The sequence below is a fragment of the Centroberyx gerrardi genome, chromosome 23 (genome assembly GCF_048128805.1).
Source record: "Centroberyx gerrardi isolate f3 chromosome 23, fCenGer3.hap1.cur.20231027, whole genome shotgun sequence".
Lineage (NCBI taxonomy): Eukaryota > Metazoa > Chordata > Actinopteri > Beryciformes > Berycidae > Centroberyx > Centroberyx gerrardi.
Genome location: NC_136019.1, coordinates 22,833,692 through 22,848,944, shown reverse-complemented (window position 1 = coordinate 22,848,944; position 15,253 = coordinate 22,833,692). Strand labels below are relative to the sequence as shown.

The window sequence follows — 15,253 nt, the reverse complement described above, 5'->3', positions numbered from 1 at the left end:
AGGTTGACTAAGCTATGTTAGTTTATATCATTTAAGGGACTAAAGTTGATGATGCTTACCAGCTAGGTTTGCTAATATGCTGATTTTGACGAGAAGAGCTAGGACTTGCGTTGTCACCATAGCAACCCTTAAACAGTGACTGTTATCCATTCAAATTCTGTGTCTATACATAGCCAAAATGATCCTGGGCTATATGAGAGCTAAAGCATAGATGCAACTTTGAAGTCACGTCTGGTACTCAGTGGGTTTCTATCATGCCAGGTAGTTAATTGATGTTAATTGGATTCACCTTGCATCCCAGGTGTAAAATAGTCCCTGATTAGATGGCTAGAATGAAAACCAGCAGGGCTCTGGGTCCTATCCCAGAAATGTCGTTAATTTCTCATTACATAAACATGAATTATCCATTAAAAATAACATAGCTTTAAAAAAGTAAGGTTAGTATCATGGGTTTTTAAGGGATTCATGGGTTGGTCCGTGGAGACACTATAATTAAGGGCTTTTTTTTTAATGCCTTTTGTGCATGGTTTACAGGGTTATTAATGAGTTATTAATGGAAAATTCCTGTCTCCCTGAATTTTACATTAAATTAGAAAGTATAAGCAGTCAGACATTAAGGGATGTTTAAGGTGATTTTGATGGAGTGTCCTCCATTAATAACTCCCATAACTCATTTTAAGGGTATTTTGCATGAATTAAGGGGTGAATTAATGTACATGTACGGTTATTTTAAGACTACTGGTTCGTAAAGACTGTCACCATGCAAGATTTTGAGGGAAGTTTTCAATAAAGGCTTCAACTGTCCTTGTGCTCCAGTGACTTTTCCTTTGTCCTATTAATCTGACTATGCTCCGTTGCATGTAAACGGGAATATGAACTGGATAGTTCTATAAGCAACCCATGTAAACAGCTCAATCGGAATATTATCTTATTTAGAATAATGCCAATACCCGGATTATTGCTGCCCATGTAGCCTAAACGCAGAAACCAGACTGAACTGCATTGATTCTGTCACATGGCTCAGCAGTCCTAAATAGAGGACCGTTCTGACCAGCCCACGGCTCCACCAATTGCAGGACAGGGACTGAGAGCGTTCAGCGAATCCCCATCCAATGAGCTCCAGTGGAGGTTGTTTTGAACCGCTGAGGCTCTCGGCCAATCAGGCTCTTCTCGTATTGAGCTAGCGCGATGGCTGAGCGTGTTGTGTGTATGTGGTTTCAGATGGTAGGGCTAAGACTGTGTGTGTGTGGTTTCAGAGAGCAGGGAAGACGGACAGAGAGCTGATCAACACAACGCAGGTATGTCAATGGTCCCAGGATGCTCATATACATTAATAATATGACATTAGTACAAACTGAAGTTGAGTGTGTTGTTGGTCTTATTATGGATAGTTATTTTCTAAATTTCCAGGCTATATACAGCGTTTTAGTTGATTTTGGGGCATTTATTTACAGATGTGTGTCATTAAAATTTTGAGATTGTAAAATTGTGTTTGTTAATTAATCTAGTGCGGTTAAATTGGTTGTTCTCGTGTTTTTATAGTCAAAATATTGCAATTTCTTGAGTATTTCTGATAAATCCATAGAAAACTACTTAATCGGCTTAATTTACCTCTCACGGTCGTTTTTCATAAAGGAACGTGTATTAGAATGGTATATGCTCGACTCGGTGATATTTTTCTCAAGTTTGAACTATCAAAAAGTTATTAAAGTGTAATTTCCATCCGTGTGCCGTATGTGTAACACTATGAATATGGCTGGCTGTCCCCTGTCTGAGCCCAACACTCTCCTTCCTATGGAGCACGATTTCGATGACAAATCTGAATTTATCCATGCACGTACCTAACCAATATTCGGTTTCTACCAGGTGCCATTATCTTTATTCGACCATATTAAAACATTGACAAAGTCACGATCGGAAAGCAGTTTTTGACACTTTTCTGTCTCCAGTCAGATGAACGCTCAGCCTGTGCGTTAAAATGGCTGGCTATGTAGACCATTGACAAGAAGCTGCTCCTACACATAGAAGGGACGGGGATTTTCTTGGAGAAAAAACAATTTCTGTAACACCAAAAAATGCAGCTCCTTTTCGTTTCTGCTTCGATTCTTCTATCTCTATCTCCCTGTATTAAATAAATGTCATTTTTGTCTTCCTTTCAATCTTTTGCAACTTCTTGCATTCGCCAGTAAAATGCTGGCAGTAGAAATGGCTGGCGCACTGTCTTTGTTAGAGGGAGCACTGCACCAAGCCTCAGCCGGAGATGCAACTTCAGAAAACTGTCTAATGTCGCCAAATTTGTCGTGACAGCCGTGGAAATTCTGCCCGATTACAAAGAATAGGCTTTATTTTATCTGAGAATGTGTTTTTGTTTTTATTGTACAGTCGTATTTGGTCGTAACAGCCTGGAAAGCAGAGGGGGTGTGCACTGCTTTGTTACTCAGCAGCCCTCGGTAAGCCTTCCCTTCATATCAGAGCGTCATGGTTCCACAGTTAGACACGATCGCACCGGAAATATAACGAGCCTGCCTTCAAAATAAGAGCGATTGAGTCTGAATTTTGTGTGTATATATAATAAGATGAAACTTTGTTTTTTCAGTAGTAAATAGTAGTAGGATATAGCAAAGATAGTGTACAAATAAGATATATGCAAAATATAATAAGCAACAAAGCGGCTCATATAATCACACAACCAACAATATGTGAGAAATGTGTAAATGATGGTATTAAGAATTCTGACTTTAGTATTAAGAGGGTGTGCAAAATAGCAGCAGTGTTAGTAAGTTAACTTACTGAGACAAAAAAAAAAGAATGAAAATATGTACGAGAATAAATCAAGAGGATGAAGCATTATGCAGAGTGACATAAAATATAAAATACCAATATACAGTATACGCAGTGTATAATGAGGAAAAGAGATTATGAATAAAAATAAAATATACACTGAATATATACGCTATATGGCTATGAATATATGACGTGATTAGGATATTTTGGAACAATAGTATTTTCACCACTACTACAGATTCTTCCTGAAACATTTTATAGCTGTGGTAACGCAATGTTCATCATAAAAACTTCAGTAGGTAAGTGTGAAGAAAAACATTAAGATGAATGCTGCTGAGATTCTGACATATCGTCTTACTTGTTTATTTTCACCCAACATGGGGATTACTTTTGCTGAATTCAAACAAAATATCATCTATAAAACTGACCTACTGGGTTTAAGGGTTTTATTTTGAAAGCTGTAACCGGAAGTCTTATTGTTAATTCTGGGTAACTTTACACTAGTCTTTCTCTCTCGTTTCTACAGAAGCCATTTTAGTCAATGGGAGGCTTGGTGAGAGCTGTATATAGACCAGTACTACCAGTACTATGACTATGTTACTGGCTCTCTAACACTATACTGCGCAGCACACGGATTAAAAAAACACACAAAATAATAATATTTATTAAGAAGTAAGATCGAAAAAGGCAAGATGGACAAAATTAAACAGCAGTTTCTCTCACGAGGACACGTTTCTCAAAATGGAAGATGAATAATTGTGGTGGTGACAGAGGCTCCTACTGCCGCTGTATTTTCGTTCAGTCCGACTGGGCTGAAACAGAAGTTTGTAACGGGCTAATGAAATGTAGGCGGTGGCCATGAGAGGAATATGGCGGGGTTGTTTTATTAGCAGGAAGATTTGGTAAGGGTGGAGGCAATTTATCAAAATATTTCAATGCCGGTATTTGATTAACATTTTGCAACAAATAATATGACCGGGCATTTGGAGTTTCTTTTGCTAATGTTTTAAATAATTTATCACAACATTTAAAAAAAAATGTAATTACATTATGTAAAGCTCTGTCACAAAGTGGTACACAAAAGCTATGTCAACATAGCTTTGCACATCAGAGGCCGATAATAGTAATAGAGGCCATTCTATCTTTTTTTTCATAATTCTGTTAATTTAGTGTAGGTTATCCTTTGTTCAATGAAAGCAGGGAACAGAAACATTGATGACAGCAGATTGTAGTTATACAAAAAAAAAATTTGGTTGATTAGGCTACATTTCATTGGTTGACTTAAATTATACTTAAGTTAAGATTTAAGTTATATGCTAGTATGGCTAGTTTGAACTTGGAAGGTCAGCCAGGCTAACTACCTAAGCTAGATAATTTGGTATGCTTAGATACATTTTTTTCAGTTAGTAGCAGAGTGCTGGGCTTCATCATATCAACTACCTCCTCCCTTACCTCTTGCCTTTTTCACTGGGCTTCAGTAGGCTATAGCGTCATGGACAGAAAAACTCTTGTTCTTTGGCTCCGCCCAGTGAAGTGTAGTTCAACCAATGAGATTATTTCTGCCTCACATAAATATTTTCTAGAACTAAAACTCGTGTCTGCCTGACAACATCTCATCACCATACCGACACCCCCCCCCCAACACAACCGCACACATAAACCAGCAGAGGAATTCCAATGAAGTCTAAGGCCTTTCTGTCCTCTTCTTTCTTATCTCCAGGTTTTCTCCAGTCAGTCCTTCCTCTTGACCAACCAACACGATGGCCAAGGTTGGTTATTGCTGCTGTTCTTCTGCTTCTTTCAGATGGGACATTTTGAACACATCACTCTTATTCATTTCCAATGAAGATTCTTTTTTGCTATTATGCCTAATAGACAAGAATGGCGTGACGTTTCAAATGAGCCACACCCACAAAGTGCGGTACAAGTGATATGACGTGCTTCACCTCTATGGGCAAAACCCCCCAAAAATCTGTGCTTGCTTTTGTGTTCTGATCATTTATGTGTGAAATGTATATGGTATAAATAATTTATCGTTACCTTTTCACAGTTATCAAAGACCTGCATTGTCATTAAAATGTTTATTTCTGGAAGTCACAAAATGCTAACAAGCTAGCAAACTTCCATGTACACTTCCGTTCAAGAGACGGTTTGTATTTTGAGACTTCAAGAAAAAATATTTTAATGATCATACTGTTGTTCGACAGCCGTGAAAAGGTAACGTCAAATTACTTACGCCATATACATTTCACATAAATTATTAGAACACAAAAAATGTCGATTTACTGTTTTGCTCATAGAAATTGAATAGGGTTTCGCACTTGTTCCGCACATTGCAGGCGTGGCCTTTTTGTCGTGTCATCACCATTGTTATTTATGCTCATCACAGGAGAGCTGTTCACAAGGGAGCAATTTGAGGGAATGAATGGGGATGACACCCCTGAGTCAGCATTAATTACAATCACCATTCCTAAACCTAAAACCTCCTTCCCCCTGCAACTACTCCCACAGTCTGTTGCTGTCAATAAGGATGTGCTCTTAGTCAATTTGGCTGGTTGAATAATTTTTAAAAATCAATTGTTCACCCATGTAGGGGGACCCCAGGAAGCCCAAGGGCAGGATGTCAGCCTATGCCTTCTTCATCCAGACGTGCCGCGAGGAGCACAACAAGAAGACTCCAGAGATTCCTGTCAACTTTGCCGATTTTTCCAGGAAGTGCTCTGGAAGGTGGAAGGTGAGACTGGCACTGTAAAAAGAGAGAGGGATGGTGAAAGCATTTGGTTGCACACTTATTATTATGAAAACAATGGTAACAAATCTTGTTTAATGTTTTGTTGCTTTCTCAATTACCTCCTGGTTTTCTCCCCATAGTATTTGAATTCTATGGAAGAGGATTAGGGCCACATGCATGGGCGTAGGAAGCAGTTGACCATTGGGGGGGGCAGATTTGACCAAAAAAAAAATGTTTTTAAACAGCTCTGCAATACTCATTTCTAGTAACTTTTAAAAAGGCTATCTGAAAATAAAGAAAGAATGACTCAGGCGCTAAACAAATGACAAATCCGACGTAACGTGTTGGTTACAGCAGGCTTTCAGCCAATCTATCTAGTTTGGCCTGTTTCTCACAGGGTTCGTACAAAGTCTTGAAAGTTTGGAAAATGCTTAATTTTAACCGTTATGTTTTCAAGGTTAGGAATATGCTTGAATTCGAATATACTCCTTGAAAAATGCTTGATTTTCAACATAATCTGGTGTTTCATCTACACAATCACTCATGTAAACCAAAAATCTTTTAATATTTGAAATGAAACGATCCAGTCGTTATATTTGTTTGTTGTCTGCTGGTGTCTCACACAAGACGCGGAGCGGACGGAAACGGACCGGAGCAAGATTTACTGACATAGGCGCCAAAATGAAAAGGGGGCGTTTTTCCGTTCCGCTCCGCGTCATGAGAGCGACTATCTGCTCTCAGAATGCATGTGCGTCCTCTGACCTTTGACGTTGTGCGTGCGTGCACATTGAAGGTAGCTAGCTAACTATTGTACCTGCTCATCAGCTACTAGAGAACAGGTGGATTTTGTCATCGCTTTAGCAACATGCTAGGTCAGTGATCCCCAGTAGGCGGCCCGCGGGCCAGACCTGGCCCGCGGGCCAGGTCTTGGCCAGGCCAAATGTCTGGCCAAATGTCTGGCCAAATGTCTGGCCAAATGTCTGGCACGTAAGTGCCAATGGCCCGCGCCGACCCATTGGCACTTACGTGAACGCACCTGTCATAACATGTTGATTTACTGCTGTTCTATCTGATAAAGCAACAGTTTTATCACAACATACGACTCCATTAGTGTCAGAAAAAGATGTTTTGTTTTGACCCCTGTAATTTTCACCGCCGTACACCGAAACTGGCCCGGTTAGGCGGAGTCAGCACTTGATATAAAAATGGGCTGCGCCGCCAACATCAAGCCCGAACGCCCTGGGGTAAATAACAAGCACATCCATTCAAATTCTCCCGGAAAAACAGAGAACGTAATTGACGTTACTTAGGTCAAATGCACGAGCATGTGCAGAAAGAGGCGAGATAGTCCAACCAAAGAAAGTGATCGGAATGAGTGTTTACATGACGAAATTTTACGTGTGTTAAGTCTCGTGATTGGGTGGGCCTGGGTTCCAAGTGGGTGGGCCCAGGCCCACCTAGGCCCACCCACAGCGCCGCGTATGGTCAACTGTCATCATAACGTTTATTTAGCTTCATATGTTTTTTCCAGATTTAAAGATAAGAGTCATTTCAGGTCATAATTCACACTTTCAGACCCATGTTTGATAGTTTGATTAGATGGCATTTTACCAAACTAATCCCATGTCATAACTCAATCCTAAAACATCATAACTCAAAATATAAGTCTTCATTTTCTTTGTGACCCAATGTACCCAGGCCTAAATTATTACTACCACCACCACCACCACTACTACTACTACTACTATTACTATTACTACTACTACTACTACTACTACTATTACTATTACTACTACTACTACTACTACTACTACTACTATTACTATTACTATTACTACTACTACTACTACTACTACTATTACTATTACTACTACTACTACTACTACTACTACTATTACTATTACTATTACTACTACTACTACTACTACTACTACTACTAATAATAATAATAATGATAATAATGGTAATAGCAGCAACAACAACATCTGCACATAAAACAACTTTTATTGGCGCAATGGAAAAAAAACCCCTGGACGTTTTGGCCCTTGGCTTGGCATGCTTGACATAATTTGGCCCTTGGGGAAAACTAATTGTGGAACCCTGTGCTAGGCTGTCGTTTTAATGACAACTGGCTGGCTTACGAAAAATATAAAAAATGGCTTCGGAGAGGAGCCACAGAAAGGAAGGCGTACTGCACAACCTGCAGAAAGGAGATTGATAAAGGCTTCGAGAGTCTGGAAATTTTTGGTTTAGGTACCTTGAAAGTGCTTGAAAAGTGCTTGAATTTTACTCTTAAAAAGCTGTACAAACCCTGTTCTCATTAATTATAATAATAATACAATAACAATAATAATAATTTCTGGCTTGGAATTACAGTGTTTTATGTAGTTGTATTTTCCTTCCAAACCAGCTGCACTGATATTATCTGGTTTCTAGTCATTTATTTTTTGGGTGCGCTGGTCCTTTTTAAGAGCTAAGTGTGTTTTTTCTCCAAGCCCTGCTATAACACTGACTGGCTTTAGCTTGAACAGATGTTAATTATAAAGTACATACAAAAAGCCAGCACAGTACCTGTTCTATTACAGTAGAATAATGAGCCATGCAAAGAAACGTTTCAGACAAGATCCAAGCCATCCAATATGGTGAAGAATAAAGTTAGCTAACATTACCTCACCCAGTTCAGTAGCCTACAGTAGCCTAACTGTTGGTCTCCAAACACTAGCTTGACTGAGTAGCCTACCAAACATATTCATAGTCATGCTGGTAACTGCCAGCGTAGACAGCTTGTTTTGTAGAGGCAGCAGGAGGACTATCTGCTGCTACTTGTGCTTCCAGGACGGAGTTAGTTTCAAGCCCTACTGAAACTAGCTACCGAACCATGTTAACAAGACTGCAGTCAGTTTGGCTGCAAAACAACTAGGCCTAACTTACCTTGCCATTTTAAAAATCAGCACAGAAAAATATAGTGCTGTGATAATATCAGAGAAAGATTACATACTTACAAGCATACAGAAGACTGAGGCAAATAGACAGAGGCCAATATTGTCTTTACATAACTGACGGGCAGAGCTGTCTGTGCTTTTTGGAGGCAGTGGCAACAAAGCAATATTGACCTTTTGTTGTTGACAGTCATGATATAAGAAACGTAGCATTATGTAACTTGTTACATACATTTATTCCTCCTTGGCACAATAACATACCTTTCATTTGTGCTTGCACATCCTCTATTTTCTTTTCTCTCTCTATTGGCACCTGACCAGTAGTGTTGATTGGACATATTGGCGTTTGATTACCATGAATTTCTTCATGATTGACACTTTAACGGCCCTGTGCTCCACTGACTGCTCTGCTCCATCAGATCAAGTGAAGAGGCAATGGCATCACTCTGCTTACAATATAAATGTATTTATTTTTTCTACACAATATCATTCCATTGTCGTTTTGCCCACAAAGTCCTGCATCAGAATGTAAGCCATTATATTCTTTACAGTCTGCCTTTGCGGGGCAAAACGTCAGTAGAATGGTTTTAATATTGCAGAACACGTAATTACAAGAGGCTATTTAATTTAGGGCCAGAGTGACACCTCTTCACTTGATCTATGCAGCTTTGTTTTTGGCTGCAGTTTGACTCACCAGTGTGTGAGCGGAGCGCTGCCTTCAGCCTGTAGGCTGCTGTCTGCTCCTCACCGATTAAATTAAGCCCTATCAAGTCTTATTTCTTATGGCGCACTTCTTTCATAAGGAGATACTCTCTTCATTCAACTTCATTCCACAATGCACTGCCACAAAGTCAAAGGCTTTTCAAAATAACAGTTCTGCAGTTGATTTTTCAATGCGGAGGCAAATTAACACAATTTTGTGGTTTATTTTTTGAGGGGGACATTTTAAGCATCTTTTAATATTGGAGGGGACATTTCCCCCCTGCCCCCCGTGTTCCTATGCCCATGGCCACATATGAAAAATGTATTTGAGTTCTGAGTTTAAAGTCAGAATTCTGAGAATAAAGTCAGAACTCAGCATTCTGACTTTAAAGTCACAATAGACCTTTTTTACAAACATGGCTGCCGTATTTCCGCAGGGTTTCAACATATGTATGTATAACACAATACAGGTGTTGTCACTGACATACCTTTCTGTTTCTGCGCAACTATAAAGATGCAACTATAAAGGTGCTTAGATCGAGGGTCACAAAACAGTACAAAAATTAGCGTTAGCCTTGGTTAGCGAGTTAGCATTTTGTGACCCTCGATCACAGTTACTTGCGCAGTCGTCTGACAACAGAAACAGAAAGATATGTCAATGACAACACTTATATTGTGTTAGATTATGTTGAAACACAAAATAAGTGATCACAGACAGAATTATGGGTGACAGAAAGTTGGCTTTTTAACATTGCTGGCAATGGTGAGAACTGAGCTTTACCCTGCGGAAGTGCGGCAGCCATGTTTGTGAAAAAGGTCTATTCTGACTTAAATCTCAGAATTCAGACTTTCAATTCAGAATTCAGACTTTCAATTCAGAATTCTGACTTTGATCTCAGAATCTCAGTATTCTGTCTTTAATCTCACAATTCTGACTTTAAACCCAGAATCCTGACTTTAATCTCAGAACTCAAATGAAATTTTCACGTGGCCCTAATCCTCTTCCGTAGAATTCCTATGCTGTCTGTGTGTATGTTTGTGTGGCTTTCCTTAATTCCACAGTCCGTACGTCATCCTTGTGTCACTTGCATTTCCATATGGAGCAGTAGAGGCGAGATGGATAGTTTAAGCTACAATTTGCAACTTTTCTCCTTGAGACAGGAAGTGTATTGTTAGTCCCACCCTCCTCCCTCTCAATTGGTCAAGTTCCAGCCCCAACACTTGTCACTCATCTTGATGAGTTGTCATCTAGCCTAAAGCTGAGGTAACCAGCATCTGTACAATCACCACAGATGTTGAAGAGGCAGAAGGTGAACACAGCCAATCTGAAATTTCAAAAAAGCAACACTGATGTTCGCCACGTTTTTAAATGTTTAGCTTCACTTTGCTTTCTTTTCTTACTGTTTTCCTCCATTGTTGTTGTTGCCATGACTTCCTGCTCTGTGGCCACTAGCCTCACCTTGATGGCCACAACCAGCTGACCGCTGGCCACGCCCATACACACACAGCAAATGGTTCCAAAGCGCCCCAACATCATTGAAAAGCAAATTTCAGGCTAGCAGTGGATTTAGACTTGAACACACAGGGTGACAGACTAATAATGTAGAATATATCTTATTTATTTATTGTTTTTTGAATATAAAAAAGTTGCCGCAGCTTTAAGCATTATAGAGCTCCCTGAGATACTGTAAGCCCAAATATTACCATTGGGTACGTTTGTTTTTCATTTCCCAGACGATGTGTAGTAAGGGTTTAGCTAAATTGCTAATAGAGAGTGTTTGTTATTCACTTCTCAGACAGTGTGAAGTAAGGGTTTAACTGAGTTAGTGATGGAGTGCATTGGTTTTTCACTCCCCAGACGATGACCAGTAAGGAGAAGGGCAAATTTGAGGAGCTGGCTCGGCAGGACAAGATCCGGTTTGACCAGGAGATGCAGCACTACGCACCTGGCAGGAAGAAGGGAAAGAAGAAGGATCCCAACGCACCCAAGAGACCACCGTATGGAAAATGCACATACACACCTCCACTCACAATGGCAGTTCAAAGCCCCTTAAGATGAACTAGTTTTCCACAGGGTTGTCCACCATTGCAGATGTTCAAAAATGTTCTCATTATTGCCAGAGCAATCCACTTGGACTTTTCACACACTGTCAACGGCATCAACTTCTTTCTAGTTGGTTATTGATTACCTAAGCCAAAATTAATGTAATATCTAGATAGCGTAATATCTGAATGAAGGGTAATATCTTATGTGTCTGCATTTCAAACAAGCAGAGTCAAAATAATAGTAGCTAAAACATTTTTTTTTTTTTTTGTGGATTGTTTTTGTTGTTTATATCATGTTTTGGTATTTCTGCTTTTATTTGATAGGCAACTGGAGAGAGATAGGGAAGATTTGTGTGTGTGTGTGTGTGGGGGGGGGGGGGTCATCACCATGCATAATACTGTAATAATAAGCAGCTTTGTCATTGCCTTTTTGCCTTGAGAACAAGGCTTCAACACCCCACAGATATAGTATAGTCATGTTGTGCTATGGGGCAGTACAAACCTTACTTATTAAAAAAAACAAAAAAAAACTGGAAGATTTTGAGTGGAACTTCTATCTGGGTGAAATGACTACCATGCACATTCAGGGCAGGATAAAAGTGATGGAGGAATTATTCTAGTCAGTGGAGCTGGTAATACTAATGGCATCCAGAGGCCTTCATGATTAACCATGCACTTACTTTACTTTTTGCAACCAGTTCAGAGAGGTTACGATATCGCTTAAGATATTTTGGCAATCAAGTCATTTATACTTTGAACTCCTAGAATTCTTTGGAGTCTTATTAAAGCTGTATTTTCCCCTCTTTTCCTTCACTTTTAGTTCTGGGTTCTTTATCTTCTGTTCGGAGCACCGGCCAAAGGTCAAGGCCCAGGATCCCAGTTTGGGTATCGGGGATGTGGCCAAGAAACTAGGAGAGACGTGGAACAACCTGACGGATGCCAGCAAGCAGCCCTACCTGCAGAAGGCCAACAAACTCAAGGACAAGTACCGCAAGGTAAAGTAGCAGAAGGATTCATATTAGTCAGTTAGGTAGTGACACCCCCATCTGGAAAAGGCAAATGCACTCAGTAGAGTTTTAATAAGTAATTGACAGTGCTGCACCTGTCCTTCACTGCCCTTTCACATTTAAAAAATAGAAATTTGAATCAACAGTGGATTAGGTTTTGTCTTATCTACACTCTTAATAAAAAGGGTTTTGTATGCTACCAGAAATGGTTCTTTAGGCTTGTACCACAGCACAACCCTTTATGGTGCTGTAAAGCAGTGATTCTCAACCTTTTTTCATATCAAGGACCCGAATTTAGTCCACATTAGGGCCACAGACCCCATTTGATGAGATTTTGTCTCTCTGACCTAAATGTGAGAATATTCTTATTGTTACCGTAGATATGATTTTGCCCAGAATTCCTTGACTATCTGTATTGTAGGTGGAGAGATTTACAGTGAAGCTATGATCAAAATAGTCATTCTTCTACATTCTCTAACTGCGTTAACTTCTTGTAAATGAAATAATGGTGAAGTTTAACAATTCATCAATTTACTGGGGACCCCCTGGAACCGCCTCAAGGACCCCTGGTGGTCCCCGGACCCCACGTTACAGAAACGTTTTCTCCCACAATGTGTCTGATTTTCGATGTTGACTCATAAATATTGTGCTGAATATAAAGCTGGGTTTACACAGTCGGTTTGTCCTGTGCTGCAGGATGTTGCAGACTACAAGTCAAAGGGCAAGGTGTGCCCAAAACCCACGATGAAGAACAACCATGACGACGATGATGATGACGATGAGGAAGACGACGATGAAGAGGAGGAGGAGGAGGAGGAGGAGGAAGATGATGAATAGAATATGTTCTGTCTTGTTTTGTGTTAATTTATTACAATAGAAAACTATTATTATTATTATTATTATTATTATTGGCAATAATTATTTGTTGATAATATGATGATGATAATGGTTGTTACTATGGTGATAGGGGTTGTTAGTACTGGGATTAGGGAAACACTGGTGACAATTTTTCTTTCTTCTCAGTTTGTAGTTTTTACTTCTTTACTCCTCCCCGCTTATGAAGTGTTGTCTATGTTTAATATCCTGCGTCCATGTGAGTGTTGAAGCTTTTTAAGGAAAATTCCACCCTCTGATACTCTTCTGCTGTTATATATCATAAAATTGTGATGTTCAGTGCATTCAAGGATTTATTTTGTGATTAATTGTTGTAACTGACCTTTCGTATGTACCCGCTTTCCCTCAACCTGCCTCATCTGATTCTACTTAAAGTAGCGATTTCCTACATTTCCCAGAATGCCTTTCGACTGTCCCCAGAAAACGTTTGCGAACTTGTTCTATTCAGCTGTGGGTTTTACATGTAGGTGGAGAGAGTGTTGGTGAAAGCGGAGCATGAGTTTTCCCAGTCGAGAAAAAGTGAGTCGTGCCCCTTACTCAAAGCGCAACATGTCTTTGGCTGCATTGCATTCTGGTCCATTGAGGCTACTGTCGGAGGAGAAATCGGTCTCTCTGCCTCTTCTATGATTTTTGACATCAAAACCTGACATTTACCGATGTTTTAGATCGCTGAAACATTTTCTGGTTTCAAACTCCATTGTAGCTGCTGGAAATATCTCATCATGACGTCACATCATGTTTGGCATTATCCGGGGGAATAAGAAAGATACACCACCAAACAACAAAATTGACCCAGAAAAGCAAGGTACATCACCAATTGCTGTTAACAGTTAAGAGTTTTAGGGTGGATATTTCTTTAATATTGTCCAGCAGTGTGTTTTTATGTGTGTGTGGATGCTCCTCAGCAGTGCTGCCCAGTGTCTTCCCACAGCCTCATTTACTCACTGGACCTTTATGCATTTAAACAAGCTGTAGTATAACCATCCATATAAACGTCATATTGTTTAATGATGAATGTTTAAGGTAGTGTGTGTGTGTTATTGTGTGTGGTAGTCTTAGTCTGTATTTTCCTATGTATACTTTTTAAAGGAAATCCCCTCTGCCGATTATAATTGCACATATCCAGAAGTTATATCTGTGTGTGCGTGCGTGCCTGTGTGTGTGTGTGTGTGTATGTGTTGCTTGGTGTGTTAGTTAATTGGCTGGATATTAGTAGAGTAGTGTTAATCCTAGCCTGGCTATCCAGCCTCATACAACCATAGCTGGTTACAGTCATTGCTAACAAAAGCTCCCAACGCTGTTTTTAAAAGGGGTAGGTCACTCAAAAATCTGACATCTTAAATCTATACGTTCCTTAGTCCTTCCTTTGATGATGCCAAGATGTTTTGTTGTTTAGTGATGTGAGCCTCCTTATTGAAACAACAGAATTATACCATCCTAATGAAGTGTTGAAACAAAAGAACCTTGCATATGACTGAAGATGCCCACAGAATAAAAATAAGACATTTTTGAGTGAAACTCACATTTGAAGGCTGGTCTGTGTCCTGGGGGAAGATGCCAGTGGTACATGAAGGCACTTTTCATTTCCCTTTTCAGTTTGATATTTTTAATATTTTCACTGTAAATTGTCAGTTCTTGCAGTTGAGGTACATACATGGCTTTTGACAGTAAAACTACTTGTATCTAAAATTTTCTTTTTTGTATGTTTAGGAAGCTATGATTGCAATTAAAAATACATTTGTACAACAGCTGTATTTTCCTTTGCCTGAGTTGATTCCCCCTTTTTCTTTGTATATTATGTTAACATCATTTACATTCAGTTAGTTACCCAAAACACAGAGATGATCATATTGGAAGTGCCACTGCTTAACACATCCCACTATCAGTCCACTTCTAATCTGATTTATACACTGACCAGAGTTGGTGAAGCTACTGCAAAAGTGTAGTTTTTCCAAGCTACTAGTTACTTAACATTGGAGGAAGTTGAACTACTCTTGATTCATCATTTTAGAAAAGTTCTACATCTCAAAGATAGAATATTTCAGTGAAAGTCCTACAACTGCAAATGTCAATTTTTCATATTGCCATTTGAAAAATGGCAATGTGAAAAATTGAAAACCAATTTTGGCCTTGGTGGTGTGGTGTGGTGG

At 39.5% G+C, this 15,253-nt stretch overlaps 1 protein-coding gene across 1 annotated transcript; it reads left to right on the top strand.

Annotated features, from left to right (window-relative positions):
- Positions 1 to 1,225: 1,225 nt before the first annotated feature.
- Positions 1,226 to 14,851, top strand: hmgb3a (high mobility group box 3a). The gene is made up of 6 exons (XM_071912555.2): positions 1,226 to 1,298; positions 4,505 to 4,553; positions 5,378 to 5,518; positions 11,015 to 11,154; positions 12,023 to 12,197; positions 12,906 to 14,851. The coding sequence occupies exons 2-6, from the start codon at positions 4,545 to 4,547 to the stop codon at positions 13,044 to 13,046; spliced, it is 606 nt and encodes a 201-aa protein (XP_071768656.1). The 5' UTR covers positions 1,226 to 1,298; positions 4,505 to 4,544; the 3' UTR covers positions 13,047 to 14,851.
- Positions 14,852 to 15,253: the final 402 nt, after the last annotated feature.